This window comes from Batrachochytrium dendrobatidis (assembly GCF_000203795.2).
Source record: "Batrachochytrium dendrobatidis JAM81 unplaced genomic scaffold BATDEscaffold_7, whole genome shotgun sequence".
In the NCBI taxonomy this organism is placed as follows: domain Eukaryota; kingdom Fungi; phylum Chytridiomycota; class Chytridiomycetes; order Rhizophydiales; genus Batrachochytrium; species Batrachochytrium dendrobatidis.
In genome coordinates, this window is record NW_006281105.1 from 549,613 (window position 1) to 568,504 (window position 18,892).

Below are 18,892 nucleotides of genomic sequence, written 5' to 3' on the forward strand. Positions count from 1 at the left end.
AAATTCTTGATACAACAGCATCCAGTTGATCGACTTGATGGTCTTGTAAAAATTGTCTAACATACTGTTCGACCTCGAGCTTTGTCAGAGAATGAAAATCTGATACAACTACACAATCTGTGATTTGATCATCCTTCATAGCACTGAACTCCACTAGCTCTTTGATGAGTTCAAAGTCAATACTGGTGGCAGGCAGTAGGCAATGAGGAAATATTCCCATCATTTTGGAATGGTATACAAATGGAGTGAAAAAGGGACGAAAGTTTCTACTCTCTGGTTGAAAATAAAAACGACGACCTCGTGCAAGATTTCGGACTCCATCAATGGCAATAAAAGGAAACGGGTTTGTAATAGCAGTTGGGGAAAGTCCAGGCTCTTTTACAAGGATTGTAAAAAGACGCTCAAACAAGTCAACTCCAAAGAATGCGATAGGATGGAGTTGAGCCAAAATAATTTGTCAAGGTTCCTTGAATCCCTTGCTTATCAAGTAGTTGCAAACAGAAACCCGAACGAAATACAACAGTTGGATAGCATGCTTAGTGAGTTCAGGCTGATAGTTATTCTCGCAATACACCAGGCATTGATACATGTCTTTAGAACCAAAGTCATCTTGAGAGCTCTTGCAAGCAAAGTAGTACCCAAAGTTTGAATAAAGCAACTCTAGAAACATCCTTGTTTTTCCTGCACCAGAAACAGCAAAAAAAAGTTTGATATTATCAACATTGTCAATTTGATAATTGGTTACTCTCCTATCAAGACGGTGTTCCAAGCAATTGTCGTTAAATACGGCGTTGTTTGGAAACCTCGAGACATTGACAATCCTTTCCAGATGATGTATCAAATACTTGAAAGCGTCATTTGGTTTTCGCAATTTCAAATTATTGGCGTCGATGAATTTTTGGTCAGCTCGACTTTGTACAAAGTGTCTTTGATAGGGACGGTCAACATTCACATCATTCTTGGATTTGATAGTCAGTGGATTGTTGTAGCAACCAAAAGGATGTTGAATAGAGGTTAGAAGCCCATATCGAGCAATGGCCGGACCATACACCTCAGAATGAAGAGTGAGTTCGTCAACAGGAATAGCATCAAGGAGGGGAGTGGCAGCAGTCTTGTAAGCTGAAATCAAATGAGAAACAGTAATCAGAGGTAGAGTTCCTTGTGGTCCTCTTCCGTGGGCTGTATCGATAAGCACTGGAGAGTTGTTCTTGTATTGAAGATAAAATTTGGTCATTTTTGAGTTTGTTGAAAGAAAAGAAAAGAAAAAAAGAACAAAACGTGAATTTGTCTCACATTCAAAATTTAAGTGAGACAAATTCACACACTTTGAAGTGTTTAAACATTTGTCATGTGTTCAATATAATGACTCGAGTCTTTTATTCAACATTTTAATATTCAATTATTGTTAATCAGTCAATTGTTGGATTAGTAAATGTGTTACAAAACATGCATTTACATGCTGAATCTGACAAGTGGATAATGATTGTTCCAATCAACACATGGATTGAATTGACTGCAATATTGTCATTGATTGCAGCCACTGTTGACCAATACATTGTAATACATTGTCAGTCTCGACATCAACATTGTCATTCATGTCAAGTTGTGCGTAATGTGAGTTTCAGCAATCTGGAAAGTGTGACAGCATTTACCGAGGTTTGATGTATTTCTTGGTTTATCGCATCATCAACTTGGACAGACACAGTTTTGATTCAAACAACCAGTTTGTCAGACACTAGACATGACTTTGGTTTACACATTGTAACAAATGGCTTACAGTGTAAATACTAAAACATGACGGTTGTTTTTTAGGTTGTTACATGGATGGTTGTTTATTGAGCGTAATGCAGTCATCAATACTGGTCAATAAAATGACATTTATTCTGCAAACAGTTGCTGCAACATGGATTTTATTCAACATTTATACCCATCCAATCAATCATACAATAGCTATCAGAATAATCACCAGCACTTTCAAATCGATATGCTTCAGGCTGTTTGCTAATACAAATCAATGCAAACAGATCTGTGTATATACCATGCATGGTAATTGAATGTCAATGCACCACTCGAATTTAGTTTAATCCATATCGATTTTATTGTTTGAAATGTTGAATGTTATGATAGATTCAACATTCCCAGTCCAGTTTTACCATTTTTCAACTTGAACTATGACGGACACACTCTGTCATACACTGAACATCAAGATCACTGTTGTAAATGCCATCATACTCATTATTGCAAACAACACGTATTTCCAAATACTGGAATAGCTGCCAGTAATACTCCAGCGAGTTTTGAACAATAAACAACTGTGATTGATGTTTGGTACCACAATAAACTCATTGCTAGAAACAAATTTGATGTTGAGCCGTGTCCGATCAGTTCTTGGGATATAGTCACATTGATACATCCAACACCAACATGTCAACCATGTCAACCATGTTGCATGCATAGGGTCACTCGCAAGATTATTTGACTATCAATGTCAATGACGTGTCGAATATACTATCCAATGGTTTCAATATACATAGCTTGTAGTTGGACACACTCGGTATTCGTATACACATGTTGTAGTTGTATACATTGCACTCGCCGAGTTGTGGATTTGTGCATTTGTGGATTTGTTTGATGCAACTGTTGATATTGATTGGGACGACAATCGACGATCAATGTTTCCAGTTATGGTTGTAGTGTGTGCTATATGACCAGATGACATGTTATGTGATCATACTGCATACATTACACTAGACAGCAGACTACATGCAAATGATTGATACTGATCATTGCAAGTACACAACAATGTGACAAATGACCATCAAATCAAATATGGCTGATATGTTGAATTATGGACAGATTTGTTGTATATACTGGATGTTGATGTGGATGTGAATACAAAACATCGGTTGATACATATTGTATCATTTGATACCAAAACAATGTGATGTGACGTCCAATGTCAGTTTGTAGTATGTCAATGGAATGCGTGCGAATATTAAACATGAGTTTGTGGATACTGTCAAAACCAGCCGAATCATTTGTATCACTTGAATCAAATAGTCTAGTGGTACCAATGGGTTGATTGGTAACCCAAAATGACAATATACACGGTCGCATGGATTCAGCAATGACACTGCAATGATCAATACAATGCATGGTAGTTGAATGGTGCAATATGATCAAGTAATTAGTCTAATACACATGGTTTGGCAATAAAAGGTGTTTATTGAATGAACAGGATTAAGTATAAAGCAAATGAAAAGCAAACCACCATACAATACACGCTGCATTGTAGTATATCCTAGATGAGGCTGTTGATAGTCTACTTTGAGCTGCAATAATGTGACAAGTCTATGATTGAGGAGTTCGTTGCCGAGAACCAGAACCATGCCCGGATTGTGGCGATCGCCGTAATGAGCGATTGTAGAAAAACTTGAAACATTTCTTAAATCCGGGAATTGATTCCAGGTCTACAGTGCTACCAGCAGCCACCGACCCTGTCGTATCATGTTTCACGAGATAGTCATAAAGCTCCGATTTCAAGACAGCCAATACCTTGCGCATCTCTTTATACTTTTCCGATAGTTCCCTCCACTCTTTTTCAAGTTTTTCAAGAGCCCTAAGCCGTCCAAAATACTCTGGTGAAATACTGTAAAAACTCTCCTCAATATCTTTAGGGTCAGGGGAATCCTTAGCTTGATTTGACAAAGAATCGAGTTGTTCTTTTAGCGCCTTTATCCCTTTTTTTTGATTTTTAATCTCCTGCTTTTTCAAGATGAGCTGTTTCTTTGCGCTGTCGAAACCATGTTTACTATCCGCGTAGTTTCCGATCATCTTTATTCCCTTAGACGTAATTGGATGGCAATCAGCCATATACGGATTTAAAGGAATTGTAAAAACAGACCCACTAGCTATAGCCACGTCAGGAGAAGCTGTCGAAACACTAGCTTCAGCACTCATGGTCGAACTGGGATCGACTGGATTGGCGACAGTAACCGAGCAAACAGCCAGGATTGATGATAGTATGGTGATTGATAGTTTCATTATACTGGTTTGGTTGAGCAAGTTGTTGTAAATATCATTCAACAGTTCGATGTTGGATCGTATTTATATCCATTATTGTGTGGGCAATGTTAAAAGCAGACTCCCTAGGTAGCCGCCCTAAGGAACTAGTGTTGTCAGGGTTAGTGTTGTTTCACCTTTATACATGTGAATGCGACTCTGAGAAAGGAATCCCTTTATACGATGGCTCGCTGTTGGAGCTGGAAGAGTAGTATCAGGGCTAGTGATTTCAAGAATGTGTTGTGTAGCCCATCACAATAAAGTATATTGTAGTCACCATGTGATAATACACAGATATTACTCGTACACATCATTGCTTGTAAACATATTTATCAATAATGCAGTAGCTTGATCATACTGCACCAGTCAGCCAGTATACGATCACTGGATATACTGCACGTTGGTATTTACCACTGTATATGTGGTGTATATTGGTTATAGTGCATAATATCAACGAGTTTATACATACTACTTACACCACACACACCAAACCGACTCAATGATATGCAAGTGTTGCGGTTTGACCAAATCACAATCACCCATATTGTCGACTGTCTAACTCGTTGACATTCAAGCCGTGACATCACTAGTCACAATATAATGGTTGACTGGTTCGTTTGATTGACCTGACATATCGACACTTTGCAAACCTCGACTTAATTCATCAACTTGGATATTCATATAGTATTGGGTTTGTATCATCACGTTGGACTCGTTATCAAACACTTTGATGTGTCCATGCAACACAAACTTGATATACACACATTGGTTACTGTTTGACATGACTGGGTCGATCATACATACCAGACAATGCAGCTGTATTAGTTGTATGATACAATCAATCATGGTTGGCTCATCACCATCAAATATCAAATGTTGATCACGTATACATTGATTTGTAATTGCATGGTTTGTTGGCAATACACACTATGATATGCTTGACAAGTTGTTGATTTGCAGTAATCAGATGTGCATCACCTGTAACATTGGATGCAATTGACGAGTTGTAACCACAAGTCAACAATCATCGATATGTTGGTGATTGTACTGATTACATGATTGGTTTTGATTAGCTGTCATGATCGATTGGTGAACAATACAATCCACATTGATTATGACGTGTTGCAACTGGTTGATATATGCAGATTCGACTGATGATCGACTATATGTTGATGTGTAACTCTGCCACTGTTGGTTTTGATCGATCATTGCTACTGCTTGTATACGCAGTGTATACATGTGTGATGTATTGGATATTGGTGTTGTGTATGTTGTTGAACCTGTTGGACAATATATTGTCATGTCGCATCAAATCTCACCACATTTAGACTGCAATCATTGATTCGTTGGTTTAATGATCGACTCGACTCACATTCGACTGTAATGGCCACAAATCTGCATTGCTGATTGATACGCATATATCGACATGTATCAGACTCGAACATGGTGTATATCAGTTATTAATGAATTTAGGTTTTATCGTAAAAAATAGAAATAGAAAATAGAGAAAAATACTGTCTTTCAATTAGTAAAATATAATAGTCTGTCGCTGTAGAAAAGATCAGTCAGAAAAGAACTTGGACGATAATAAGGAGTTGTCACCAAGTCAAAATCAACAGAATAGAGAGTCGAACTTGATAGATTGTTATAGAATTATTTCAAAGGTTTTTAGGTTGTGTTCAAAGGATGTTTTATTAATCAGAAGAATTCGATCTTTTTACAAGAGAAAGTAGTGGAGTAATCTAAGAACGATATGATGGCACATCTTAAACATCATTGTTCAAGGTCCCTAAGCACTATGTCATCATCAGTGGTGACTACGCTTACGTACTACAAGTATAGGTGTAGCACAGATAAACACAAATAATGTATGCCAACATTAAAGTCCGATTGCTTTAGTAGAGCTATGCCCGGATTATGTCAATCGCTGTAATGGGCGATTGTAGAAATAGTCGAAGCATTCCTCATATCCGGGAATTGATTCCAATTGTAGGTCATCCTCATCATCCACTGATGGATCCAGACCCAAGTGCTGTTTAAGTTCTTTCTCTGAATCCTTATATTTTTTAGTCAAATCCTCAATTTTCTCAAAGAGATTTTTCATCGATTCTTCGAATCCGTCAAGAACTTTTTGCTGCGTTTCAAGCTCAGATTTAGCAGTATCCAACCAACCGCTTGAAGCTTGACCCTGAGTTTCGGCTTGCTGCTTCAGTTCCTCAATTAATTTTTTTTGAAGATCAATCTTATCAATTAGGAGTTTAATTCCACCTGACACTTTTTTGACTCTAGCATAATTTCTTGCAGCTATTTCAATAAGCATCATTTGATGAAGACCCAATGGATAGCAATATCTGCCAAGTTTGTTGTATGGTTCAGGAAAATTCGAATAGTCAGGTTCACCAGTTGAACCCCCGCTTGTAGAGGCTGTCGGAGTGCTGACCTCTGCACTCATTGTATAAGTACTAGCCTCAGTGCTTGTGGTCGAAGCACTAGCTTCAGCATTCATGGTCGAACTGGGATCGACTGGATTGGCGACAGTAACCGAGCAAACAGCCAGGATCGATGACAGTATGGTGATTGATAGTTTCATTATACTGGTTTGGTTGCGCAAGTTGTTGTAAATGTCATTCAACAGTTCGATGTTGGATCGTATTTATATCCATTATTGGCGGGTAATATTAAAAAGCAGACTCCCTAGGTAGCCGCCCTAAGGAACTAGTGTTGTCAGAGTTAATGTTGTTTCACCTTTATACATGTGAATGCGACTCTGAGAAAGGAATCCCTTTATACGATGGCTCGCTGTTGGAGCTGGAAGAGTAGTATCAGGGCTAGTGATTTCAAGAATGTGTTGTGTAGCCCATCACAATAAAGTATATTGTAGTCACCATGTGATAATACACAAATATTACTCGTACATGTTGGAATATCCAGACAGATATCCTTAAGCGGTAACCTATGGCAAAGCTAATTCTATAAAAAAGTACCAACTTAAAATCCCAAACAATGGATGGTATGGATGCTGCATAAACTAACAAGCATTGTATAACAAATAAGCTATACGCAAGGTGAAACTTATTTAAGGCGATGACTATCGTTCCCTTTATACAAGAACTGGGAAGCTGAGAACCCTCAACGGCGAAGCTTAGAGTGAAGATCTTATATCTCCACTCTCTCCCTTAACTACTTCTTATTTTACTATAAAAGCTAGAATGCTTACTTTTATCAATAAACAACTCTTCAAACTATTTCATCTTTCTAACTACTTTATTACATCTTTTCACTACGGTTGAAAAGACTAAGTCTGTTGATTTTGATTTAAAGTGCAACTTCCTCTTACACTTCTGATTTGTTCTCTTCTGATAACTACTAACAGTTACAGATTATATTCTACTTTATACTTTATACTTTACTACATTTAAAAACAAATCAAGAAGCTCGAAATATTCTGACAGTACACATCATTGCTTGTAAACATATTTATCAATAATGCAGTAGCTTGATCATACTGCACCAGTCAGCCAGTATACGATCACTGGATATACTGCACGTTGGTGTTTACCACTGTATATGTGGTGTATATTGGTTATAGTGCATAATATCAACGAGTTTATACATACTACTTACACCACACACATCAAACCGACTCAATGATATGCAAGTGTTGCGGTTTGACCAAATCACAATCACCCATATTGTCGACTGTCTAACTCGTTGACATTCAAGCCGTGACATCACTAGTCACAATATAATGGTTGACTGGTTCGTTTGATTGACCTGACATATCGACACTTTGCAAACCTTGACTTGATTCATCAACTTGGATATTCATATAATATTGGGTTTGTATCATCACGTTGGACTCGTTATCAAACACCTTGATGTGTCCATGCAACACAAACTTGATATACACACATTGGTTACTGTTTGACATGACTGGGTCGATCATACATACCAGACAGTGCAGCTGTATTAGTTGTATGATACAATCAATCATGGTTGGCTCATCACCATCAAATATCAAATGTTGATCACGTATACATTGATTTGTAATTGCATGGTTTGTTGGCAATACACACTATGATATGCTTGACAAGTTGTTGATTTGCAGTAATCAGATGTGCATCACCTGTAACATTGGATGCAATTGACGAGTTGTAACCACAAGTCAACAATCATCGATATGTTGGTGATTGTACTGATTACATGATTGGTTTTGATTAGCTGTCATGATCGATTGGTGAGCAATACAATCCACATTGATTATGACGTGTTGCAACTGATTGATATATGCAGACTCGACTGATGATCGACTATATGTTGATGAGTAACTCTGCCACTGTTGGTTTTGATCGATCATTGCTACTGCTTGTATATGCAGTGTATACATGTGTGATGTATTGGATATTGGTGTTGTGTATGTTGTTGAACCTGTTGGATAATATATTGTCATGTCGCATCAAATCACACCATATTTAGAGTGCAATCATTGATTCGTTGGTTTAGTGACTGATTCGACTCACATTCAACTGTAGTGATTATAAATATGCATTGTTGATCGACACACATATATCAACATGTATCAGACTCGGACATTTACACGATAATTTATCATTCCAAGTCCATCATTTGATTTCATTGATTATTCGATTAAACAAGCTTGAACTCCTTTACATCCAACTTGTGCTCGAAAGCACTGGAATCCCTCGCATTCAAGAGCATCACAAAGAGTTGATATATCTTTTTCAGTTGTACCTATTGGCAGTAAGCTTAGTAATCTATTGCATAGTGCACAAAAAACTGAAATTGAACCCACCTGGTCGAATTATGGTCAAGGCACATCCACCTCCACCTGCTCCTGTCAGCTTGGAACGATGACCGTGTTGACTAGTAATCAGTCGAATCAACTCCAGTTTGGGATGGCTGACCCCAAGCCCCACTAAGATAGACTGATTCATATCAACAAGAACCTGTATAGTTATCACAGTTTGATGTAAAACAGTGTTGCCTTAATCTATATACTTTATATCTTATAAAATTAAACTCACTTCAAATTGCTCGATCAAGTCCAATAATGTAATTGTGTTTTGATCTGTTCACAAGATTAAAAACTCAACAAGTCTGCTACAAACACTGGTTATTTTAAATGTATAATACATATTTTAACATTGTATCATACCATTTTTTAGGCATGCTGAGGTACAGCAATCCGAGATGGCTTGAATGGAGTCCAATAAAGAATTAACAATATATGGAAACTAGATCCAAGTAGATATTTAAAACAAGTGTTAGTTTACAAGTGTGGATTGCCAAAAGTAGTCTTTTAGTCCATTCACATATAAACACATCAAACGACATGATATCAATCAAGGCCATTGAATTTACTTTCTCACGACGAAGTCGGACTTTTTCTACTTCGTGCTTGGTGCTTTTTGGAACAGTTGTGTTGGTCAAAATGAATTCGAGCTGTGGAAATCTATGCAATCATAACCAGTAGTATCACCCAAAGCGCATTAAATAGTAAGATCAGTAGCCATTCCATCACTTTAAAAAACACAAATATCTTACCCTTTTAGTTCTTGAATGCCTTCTAGTTTTGTATATACACGTGCACCACCTACAAGAGATTTGAAATAAGCTTGGCAAACTAGATTCAACATTACAAAGTACAGCGGTTTCAAAACTTAGATCTGCATACCAAAAGTGCACAGAGAGTTATCAACACCAGATGGGTTTCCATGAATGACTTTTTCAGAAATAAATGCCCAGTTATTGATCAGATTCAGATCATGAGAAGAAAACTGATCTGTAGCAGTAATGGGCATCTGAATAGTCCCAGAAAAAAGTAAAAGCAATGAAGCTACGCAGACACTGAATGACGCAGATGAGCCCAATCCGGCACCAATGGGTAATGCAGAGGTCACATCCAAGTGGAATCCAGACCGAACATGACATATTTGCGTGTAGAGTGTCAAGAATGCAGATGCAGATTGTTTAACCACTTCAGAGCAGGTTGCAGGAAGCATGGACATCATCATATTCAAAGAATCATGCTGAATTTTCAAGGGTAATAAAGTGGCATGTGCTATAATAATACCAACAAGATGCCATGAGTATATTTGTCATGAATGTGTTGAGCCATATTAGCTGCACTTGTTAAATCGAGATAATCACTCACGTATTTCATTAAACAATAAAACAGACCACTTGAACACAAAATCCAAATCAGGCAGACTCAGAGTAATAAAGTCGGATATAGGACGGATAGTTGCAGTTGTTCTTAGATCAATGCTGGCAGCGATTGCACTCTAAACACCCATTACAGCAATAAGTTTAAAATGATGGCAGCCGCTCGAATAGTAGAAAGCAAACAACCTTTCCATAAACAACAGCGTGTTCACCAAAAATAATAGCCTTTCCAGGAGCAGAGACCAAATACGATCTTTCACAAGGCAAACGAGCAGCGGACATTTATCGTATTAAAATACGAATTCAGTCAAAATGAAATCAAAATGGAATCCAAATATAGAGACTGACCACTATATACGGCAGTGTCAATATTTTGGGGTCTGTTCTCTATTTGAACACTCGTGCAGTTGACCATTTCGATTATATCTGAATCTACCCATTCATCCTACTGCATTCATGAGTGTTACTGCTGGTCGTTGGTAACTGTCATGATGATTAAAAATATATATTCTAAACTTTAAATAATCATGTTATCATGGCTCATTTGGGTCAAGTCGATATGATCATCTGGTTTATTTTTAGTGTTCAACATATGCTAATCTATGGCAATTATTGCTGTAATCTGATAAACTGCTGTTTATTCTAGCTTGAAAGTAACAGACAATCGATCTGGTGAAACGACTTTTGTTCCTGTCAAGGATGATACTATTGACACGACTGCATTTGCTAAACTTGGCTTGACAGCATACGACCATGGATATATGAACACTGCTGTTTGTCGCTCTGCAATTAGGTAATGGCTACGTCAAAAGTCTATACAGTTAGTTTTAAGCTTTAATTGCTGATTTGCATTGATACCTACTTGTTTATTCTAGTTATATCGATGGTGACAAGGGAATTCTTAGATATCGTGGATACGACATTGAAGAGTTGGCAGAAAAGTCCACTTTTTTAGAAGTCGCCTATCTTCTTATATTTGGCGAACTTCCTTCTGGTGATCAGTTGGAGGTAAGAGTAGACTAGTATTGTGCTCTGTCAATTCTGGTGTGACGAATACCAATTCGGTGGATTAAAAACAAGGGTCTACTAATTGAAATATACTCGAAGCCTGTTAATACAACTAATACCTGCATGTATTTCCATATGCTGGTTTAAAGAAATGGACTACTCGCGTACAGAGGCATACATTTATTCACGAAAACATGATCGACTATCTAAAGGTTGGCTAGTTACTTTGGATTTACACTTATGTTGCAACCCTTGTAGATTGTAAGATTCTCAATCTCATGCATCAATACAAGCTAATTTTGACTAATTCAAATTTTAGAGCTTTCGTTACGATGCTCATCCTATGGGCATGCTGGTTTCTGCTATTGCTGTATGTACCTATATTTGAATTATATTTTGCATTCAAATGTAGCTAACTTGTTTGGGGTATGTAGGCCATGTCGACCTTTCATCCAGAAGGTAAAGCAATAACTCCAACAGTTGATAATACTAGGCTTCTTCATGATAAATTTTATTCGGATTGACTAATGCAACACTCGCATTGCCTATTTTGGTTTACCCGTGTCAATAACCAACTATTTTAGCCAGCACTGCACTATGTGGCGAGGTGGGTACTGTGCTTCTATTCATGTGGCTTATAAAAACAGTTGGATCTCAATACTGTCTATGCCATTAAAAAACTAATTTTTGGATGAATGTACACAGGATATTTACGAAAATGAATCAATGGTTAACAAACAAATATTTCGTTGCTTAGGAAAACTACCTACTTTGGCTGCATGTGTGAGTGTATTGCGATACTTAATTGCATTTGTTACGACGTGTATATTCATAGACTCTTCATTTCTTGTTGGTTCAACAATAGGCCTATCGTCATCGTATTGGACGAAGTTACAACACTCCGTCCAATGAGCTTGAATACACTGAAAACTTTTTGTATATGCTTGACAGACTGTCTGAAACAAACTATACACCTCATCCACAGCTGGCTCATGCTTTGGATGTAATCTTTATTTTGCATGCTGACCACGAGTTAAATTGCTCAACTGCTGCCATGCGTCAAATGGCATCCACGGGTACCGATCCCTTTGTGTGTCTAGCTGGTATGTATAAACCCATTTTTACAAGCAACGTTTACTTTTCTAAAATCCATAGTTTTGTATACAAACAATCATAATGTATTCGATAGGTGCTTCATCTGCTCTCTACGGACCTGTAAGTTGGTTTTTCGATTAGATAGTTTATAATGTGCACCAACCGAGATTAGGCTAACATGCCATGATTGAATTTTTAACTGAAAACCAGTCACATGGTGGTGCCAACGAAGCTGCACTGAGAATGCTCGAAGAAATAGGTAGTATTGAGAAAATTCCCGCGTTTATCGAGGTATGCTTTTAGATGCTGGTTTGTTTTGATTCTGCTGCTTTTAATTGTCTCACAACCAGTGCATGTATTTTGTATGATTTATAGGAAGTCAAGGCCAAGAAACGTCGTCTCATGGGTTTTGGCCATCGTGTTTATAAAAGCTATGATCCTCGAGCCAAAATTCTCAAAAAAGTTGGTGCTATATAAACAAAATACTATGTAAAGCCATGATTTGTAATACTAAGTGATGTGCTGTTATACGGCATGGTGTTTTATAGATTTCCAGTCAAGTATTTGATATTATGGGCCGAAGCGATCTGGTCAATGTGGCGCTTGAACTGGAAAGAATTGCTTTGAGTGACGGTGTGCCATACTTATTTAATGTTTTTCATGGTTTATGTTTAGAGTTGCTGATGCTTTTTGCAAATCTACTTGGCGGAATTTAATCTTTAGAATATTTTATCAAGCGTAATCTGTATCCTAATGTTGATTTCTACAGCGGTCTTATCTACAAAGCTATGGGCTTTCCAACCGACTTTTTTCCCGTTCTGTTTTGCATTGCTCGCACTGCTGGATGGCTTGGTAGGTTGAATCAAATCAAATCATAGCCAAAGCCACGATGCTTACTATATCGATATTTACCCCTTTCAATGTGTCATTCTGCAACACAAGCCCATTGGCGAGAACAACTTCATGTACGTGACTTGCTTTGTTGCCTTTTATAGTAATTTGCTACGAATAATGCCACTTTAATTAATACTATGCCTATATTATGTTTAAAGGATCGTGTTCCTATTTTCCGTCCTCAGCAGGTAAATGTTCAATACAAGTCAATTTTTTGACAAGATTACTGCTGTATTTCTAAAAATAATATGCGTTTTACTGACTGATATTGTTTTATCTAGGTGGATATTGGACAGGAAAAAAGACATTATAAGGAGCGCCTTGGCGATTCGGCAGCTTCTATTCTTAATGGAATTCACTCTCGCAAAAACATTCCGCCTTCACACAACTGTGAGCATGTTTTCTATTTATATGGTTTATTATTATTCAAGCTTTTTGCTTTCTAACCACATTCTTTTCTCTTGATCTTCAGAGGCTTCAGGAATGTTTGACAAGATAGTGGCGAGCTCTTCAAGTGGCTTGATCATATATGAAGATTGCTGGTATCCTACCATTTCCCGTATCACTCCGCTGATGAGCTCGCGTTTACTGAAGTTGATTCTGTTTTGGATATTATCAGGGTTTCCATCTTCCATGTATGTCACTGTTGCAATTGGTTAGCTGTTTGATACTATTCACTTTGGATTTTCAATAAATAACCACATCAAACCAACTTACAGTCTATTAAGTATGTTCCTATATCCGTTTTCAAACAGATTAAAAAATTAGATTCTATTCTTGCACCATGTTTATACAATACTAATATACCTATGTATGGAATACATGGAGGAGTTAATGACCGAATACTGGCACGATATTGCTTGTATGATCCTTGTGCCGACATTAATTTTTCCAGCTCAGCAATACGCTAAACGTGTTCATTTAAAAAGGTGAGTGTTGTAATTTAAACATTTATGCAAAATTTGGCATACTAAATATTCATACTTTTGCAGATTTGGCAGGAAGCTCCTTGAATGTTTGTTTTAAACGACTGATGGCTGCTTTGTTTATGCCTGCAATGATGGCCATAAGAGTAGAAAAATTTCCCATAGAAAGCAGATGCTAAGTTTGAAACAGTGTCACACATTTAGCTGGCTTCAAGCAAAATTGTAATTGTAGCCACAAAACATCTCAATACCTGAGATATATCTATTAGTTTACCGAGCCGTTCAGCTCTCAGTTTTGGTGTTTTTCCATCAAGAATAGCCTGTTTGAAACAATCCGCATTGCAATGATTAGTTGATTTAAAACTCGAGTAATCATTTCACTGCTCTTGGTGTGTTACAGTTGAAGATTTCTTTTTTTCTACAGTTTTGTGTATAAACTTTCAATCATGAATACGTACCCATCCCACCCAGCAAGCGACAGCGTTGAACCTTCGAGTCAGGGCAGTGATGCCAGGTGCACGAGTAATCGCATCCTTTTTGGTCCAGGCTTGGCCCAGCAGTTCCGATGGCTAAAAGTTTAAAAAACACAATTAAACGCATCAACTTTGAATTAGGCAAGAACGGCTAGATACATTGTATAGATTTGGGTTTAAGCAGGACCAAGAGCCTCACCATGATAACAAAAAACAAGTACTCTTCAATCATTGTCAGTTGTTGTGCTATTTCCTCTGCTGAGTATCCAAACACAGTTCCGTTTGGGTCTGATCGAACAGTGACTGTGGCTTTCCAAGAAGAAAGTAGTTGATTAGTGGTCGACATTGCGGATCCATCAGACTGTATGTAACCGTGTATTATTCACAAAAATCGACAACAAATACATAAGCACAAAGTATGGTATTAACAAGACAAGTATACAACAGAATATAGCTTTATAAATCTATTCGACACAATAAGATGGCAAACAACTCTGAATATCAGCCAGTATAAATAGTGATACATACAAGTTTGAAAATGTTTTTGCGTATCTGCTTTGCCATGGATGCGTGCTCAAAAGCAAGCACTGTATCAATAAAATAAAGAGCGTCTTTGCATATTTTTTGGCCGTGTTGGGGATGCACAAAATCCCATGTGTATTTTTTGCTCCATTGAAGCAGCACATTACACACTCGAAGTTGAACTGTTGTGCGAAACTTGTCAAATTCTGGCCACGGGAGATTTTTATGGTTAGGTACCGCATATCTACAAAATTAAAATTAAATCAGAAATATGTAGTCAGAACAATGTCATTAAAAAGCTCAACTATTTGAAAGCATGTATAACCAAAACTCTGTCATCAAAAATAATCAATCCGTGTATACCTGTCATTTAGTTTTTGTAGCAAAATTTCCGAAGTAGTAAATGATTGATAAGTCAATAGAAACGTCTTGACAAAATCCAGATCTGTAAAAAATATGAAAATGGCAAGATTAGCAAAACCTTGCTCAGCCTGACATTCATTTAAACAATTGACTTACAAGCGGTTGTTCCTTGACCTTTCTCTTCGGTCAATTTTTCAACCAATTTGTTTAGTGTTGCCGATAAGATGCGTGATGGCTCAGTCACATCCATTTGAATCGTGTCGGGAGTCAATACCTCATCCCAAACACTCATGTCAGTATTTTCCCCGTATACCTACAACGTTTAACACAGTACAAGATTAGCAAAAAAAACCCCTTGGCAAAATACTCCAGGCATTTTTATCGGTTTATATACTTGCATTTTTGCTGGGATGGGTTTTCCAAACGACAAAAATCTTTGATCCAAAAGGTACACCTTGACTCAAAAACGACATGGAGAGATCCAATTTGGTTTGATTTACGAGCTGAAGTTGACAAAATTCACTGTATCGTATACCCAGTCTTCTACAAAAATAATGCACAATGGAGCTAAGTGGTTCTGAAAAATCAACTTCGACTTCAATTTCTACCGAGTTTGATTCTGTTGATTCTACTTTAAACGCAGAAATCAAGGCCTTTTGAGAAGTCAGTCTGTATCGTAGCTTGTCTGTGCTTGAGATATCTTTGATGACATTCCATAAAACCTCTGTATCTTTTAGTTTTTCATTCGTTGGGAGGTAGAGAGAGTATGATTCGTGATTGGCGTTTTGAGTTTCCTGTTCAAGTTTTTTTAGCATGGAATGCACGAGCATTTGCTTGTCTACGGGAATATTCAAATTTTCATTGGGAGTTTGGATTGCTACAAATTGATATTGAATGCAAAAGTGAATGCTCTCCTACATAGGTCGCGTTTTTAACAGCGATCAATCCATTACAACAAATAGATAGGCTGTCAGATTACGCACAAATTATCCAGAGCTAATGCAATCGCTTATTTAATGAACAAAATAGTTTAATAATGGAAGCAAAATCTCACTGTTTTGGCCATAGCGTATGATTCAATCACTGCGTCGGGCTGCATCCAACTGTCTGTCGATGTAATAAACAGGCCATATTGTCCATTGGTATATAGTTTGAGTTTTCTGTTATGAAGTTGGCATTGAACCATTGCCATGACATCTATTTGCCATATTTTAATAGTAGAATGTAAGATTATCATTATATACAAGGAGGCTGTGAAAATACACAGAATCAAGATTATACCGGAAACTAGCAAACTTGGTAGAACTTTAATGGCAATCTTTTGATCAAAATCAGGTAGGTATAAGCGGAGCAGAAACTCATTTACAAGTGCCCGTAGCTCCAAAATTGTCTATCAATATCAGTCAAAAACAAGGATGTGGTATCAAAATAAGCAATCTTGATACATGTTACGAAACATCACACTAATTCCTTCAATCTTACATCTGTCGTAAAGTTGTATGAAAACAAGGTTTTTGTTTCATCCAACCACATTCCAAACCGTGGACAATATAGCCCCCAGCGCTCCTTTTTGTCTAAATGTGTATCCGAGTCAGGGTTACGAAGCATCGCGATTGCATGGGATACCAAAAAATCAAAATTGTATTCCAGATGGATCTTTGTTGACCGTGCAGGGATTGAAACTAAAACTACTCCAATATCCAAAGTATACTTTAAAAGTAATTCATCCTAAACATTTAACCACGACAATATGCAGTGAGCAAACAATCTAGTATTATTTAAACAAAAGCCAATGAGCAGTCAACATGATTACCCCCTGCTTGATATCATAGATTGCAAAATTGCTATCGGGATTGAGCCAAACCCTAAGACCCGGTGAATTGTAATCCACCTTTCCTAGTACTAATAAAGATAAATCTGATATCATATCTATGTCATTGGCAATCGACTTTTCAGCTTTTATATCCTGAACAATTGTGAAAATCGCATCCTTGACCAGTGTATCCAAGGTTATTTTTGTATTGATAAACGACTGCCGCCAGCACACATTTACTTGAACAGGCTTGTTTGATACTTCTTCTACCAAAACAGTATTGGAAAACACTCTAAATGCATCTACACCTAAAATTGATTCTTCAACTATTTCAATACAAGGCATTTGGTTGATTAAATTAGTGTTTTACGTTTAAGCTTATTGGCAAATCTTTTTGTTGATTTGCAAGAAACTGCCAAACTGTTGCACTATCTAGATATTATATCACAGTAGCGCGTGGCATGCATCAATACCTGATTCGGATTGACTCAATTGAGTTTGAGTTGGATTATAAGAATCAGCAAGGTCTTCTTCTGTGTAGTTTTAATGCAGGGTCAAGGTTAGTGTCACTCGATACTTGGTGTATTAAATAGCAAGCATTCTTTCCTTTTTTCCGATCGGAATGCGTTCGGTGATGGCCTTTTGTATTAAATATAGTACCAAAACTTCCTCGTAGCGAAATGTCTGAGATGTTGGACGAAGATGCACCGTATCTTTTTTCCATTTTCTTTGATAGAGCCGAGCTAGATGTACTAGATCCGTATTTTGAAAGTTCATCCAAACTCTTTTTTTCGTCTTTTGAATGCTTATCTAATATTGAAATACGTTAACATGGTATACTGGCAGCGTTTACTATGGCTGGAGTCTTGCACAACCATTCCAGTAGTGAAATTTGGAATGAAAGCTATACATACCCTTTGATCCCATGACTAGTCGATTTGTTGTTGTAGCAAACCATCCATACTTTTTAAATCCTTCAGCCGTATCAGTGTTGTGATTTCCTACCTTTGGGTTAGTCATACCCTGGAAATCATCGAGTTTGGCAGACTGTGGGTGATCAAATCTACGTGTCAGTAAGTTTCAGAATCAACCTTCGCGTTACATTTTAGCATGCCTTGGAGTTTAGATTCCAATATGATAAAACATACCTTGAGTTCATCAAGACTGGCATGCCGTAGCTCTGAAAGGTTATCAATATGGGCAGAGATGGAGCCAAAGCTGGTATTGCGAGGAATAATAGAATAATCTATTTTCTGTTGCACCTGGTCAGCATCGCTCCAGTCATGCTCGTCAGCAAGTGTTGGACAATTACTTGTGCGTCGTCGATTAATATCTTCGCTGGACATGATTTGGTTCATTGCAGGCATGCTCATGGAAAGCACTATATCGGCTTCCTCATCATTTGAATCCATAGTTTTATTAAGAGTCGGCTACAAAAATTAAACTTCAACTGATAAAACTCAGTCAGGTATATAAAAATGTATTTTTAATAGTTAGATTGGCGCTGCTGTTTTATGCAAGATGCAATTATACTCGTTTGGAAATGCTTT

The 18,892-nt window shown here is 37.4% G+C and overlaps 7 protein-coding genes across 7 annotated transcripts; 1 reads left to right on the forward strand and 6 right to left on the reverse strand.

Moving 5' to 3' along the window:
- Positions 1 to 457: 457 nt before the first annotated feature.
- BATDEDRAFT_25419 (uncharacterized protein) lies at positions 458 to 1,234 on the reverse strand (the record flags this gene model as incomplete). Its single annotated transcript, XM_006679383.1, has 1 exon — positions 458 to 1,234. One exon carries the CDS (start codon positions 1,232 to 1,234, stop codon positions 458 to 460), a length of 777 nt encoding a protein of 258 aa, XP_006679446.1.
- A 2,117-nt stretch (positions 1,235 to 3,351) lies between these two features.
- On the reverse strand, positions 3,352 to 4,044 carry BATDEDRAFT_25420 (uncharacterized protein; the record flags this gene model as incomplete). Its single annotated transcript, XM_006679384.1, has 1 exon — positions 3,352 to 4,044. One exon carries the CDS (start codon positions 4,042 to 4,044, stop codon positions 3,352 to 3,354), a length of 693 nt encoding a protein of 230 aa, XP_006679447.1.
- A 117-nt stretch (positions 4,045 to 4,161) lies between these two features.
- On the reverse strand, positions 4,162 to 4,845 carry BATDEDRAFT_25421 (uncharacterized protein; the record flags this gene model as incomplete). The annotated part of the gene is made up of 4 exons (XM_006679385.1): positions 4,162 to 4,282; positions 4,474 to 4,475; positions 4,539 to 4,648; positions 4,713 to 4,845. 4 exons carry the CDS (start codon positions 4,843 to 4,845, stop codon positions 4,162 to 4,164), a joined length of 366 nt encoding a protein of 121 aa, XP_006679448.1.
- Positions 4,846 to 5,834: 989 nt separating this feature from the next.
- On the reverse strand, positions 5,835 to 6,952 carry BATDEDRAFT_37027 (uncharacterized protein). The gene has a single exon (XM_006679533.1). The coding sequence runs from the start codon at positions 6,650 to 6,652 to the stop codon at positions 5,978 to 5,980; it is 675 nt and encodes a 224-aa protein (XP_006679596.1). The 5' UTR covers positions 6,653 to 6,952; the 3' UTR covers positions 5,835 to 5,977.
- Positions 6,953 to 8,701: 1,749 nt separating this feature from the next.
- On the reverse strand, positions 8,702 to 10,530 carry BATDEDRAFT_25423 (mevalonate kinase; the record flags this gene model as incomplete). The annotated part of the gene is made up of 9 exons (XM_006679386.1): positions 8,702 to 8,814; positions 8,876 to 9,029; positions 9,108 to 9,151; positions 9,239 to 9,317; positions 9,445 to 9,535; positions 9,628 to 9,706; positions 9,758 to 10,144; positions 10,238 to 10,367; positions 10,435 to 10,530. The coding sequence occupies 9 exons, from the start codon at positions 10,528 to 10,530 to the stop codon at positions 8,702 to 8,704; spliced, it is 1,173 nt and encodes a 390-aa protein (XP_006679449.1).
- A 362-nt stretch (positions 10,531 to 10,892) lies between these two features.
- BATDEDRAFT_16829 (uncharacterized protein) lies at positions 10,893 to 13,955 on the forward strand. The gene is made up of 17 exons (XM_006679321.1): positions 10,893 to 11,041; positions 11,124 to 11,256; positions 11,406 to 11,468; positions 11,576 to 11,626; positions 11,691 to 11,715; positions 11,841 to 11,863; positions 11,962 to 12,039; positions 12,122 to 12,359; positions 12,446 to 12,471; positions 12,562 to 12,642; positions 12,727 to 12,813; positions 12,900 to 12,984; positions 13,075 to 13,203; positions 13,294 to 13,316; positions 13,404 to 13,433; positions 13,527 to 13,635; positions 13,718 to 13,955. Coding segments are annotated over exons 1-17 (1,215 nt in total). The 5' UTR covers positions 10,893 to 11,009; the 3' UTR covers positions 13,720 to 13,955.
- Positions 13,956 to 15,915: 1,960 nt separating this feature from the next.
- BATDEDRAFT_35240 (uncharacterized protein) lies at positions 15,916 to 18,829 on the reverse strand (the record flags this gene model as incomplete). Its single annotated transcript, XM_006679488.1, has 8 exons — positions 18,491 to 18,829; positions 18,257 to 18,405; positions 18,003 to 18,152; positions 17,343 to 17,668; positions 17,012 to 17,257; positions 16,811 to 16,919; positions 16,584 to 16,726; positions 15,916 to 16,443 (listed from the first exon to the last, which is right to left on the reverse strand). The coding sequence occupies exons 1-8, from the start codon at positions 18,511 to 18,513 to the stop codon at positions 15,916 to 15,918; spliced, it is 1,674 nt and encodes a 557-aa protein (XP_006679551.1). The 5' UTR covers positions 18,514 to 18,829.
- Positions 18,830 to 18,892: the final 63 nt, after the last annotated feature.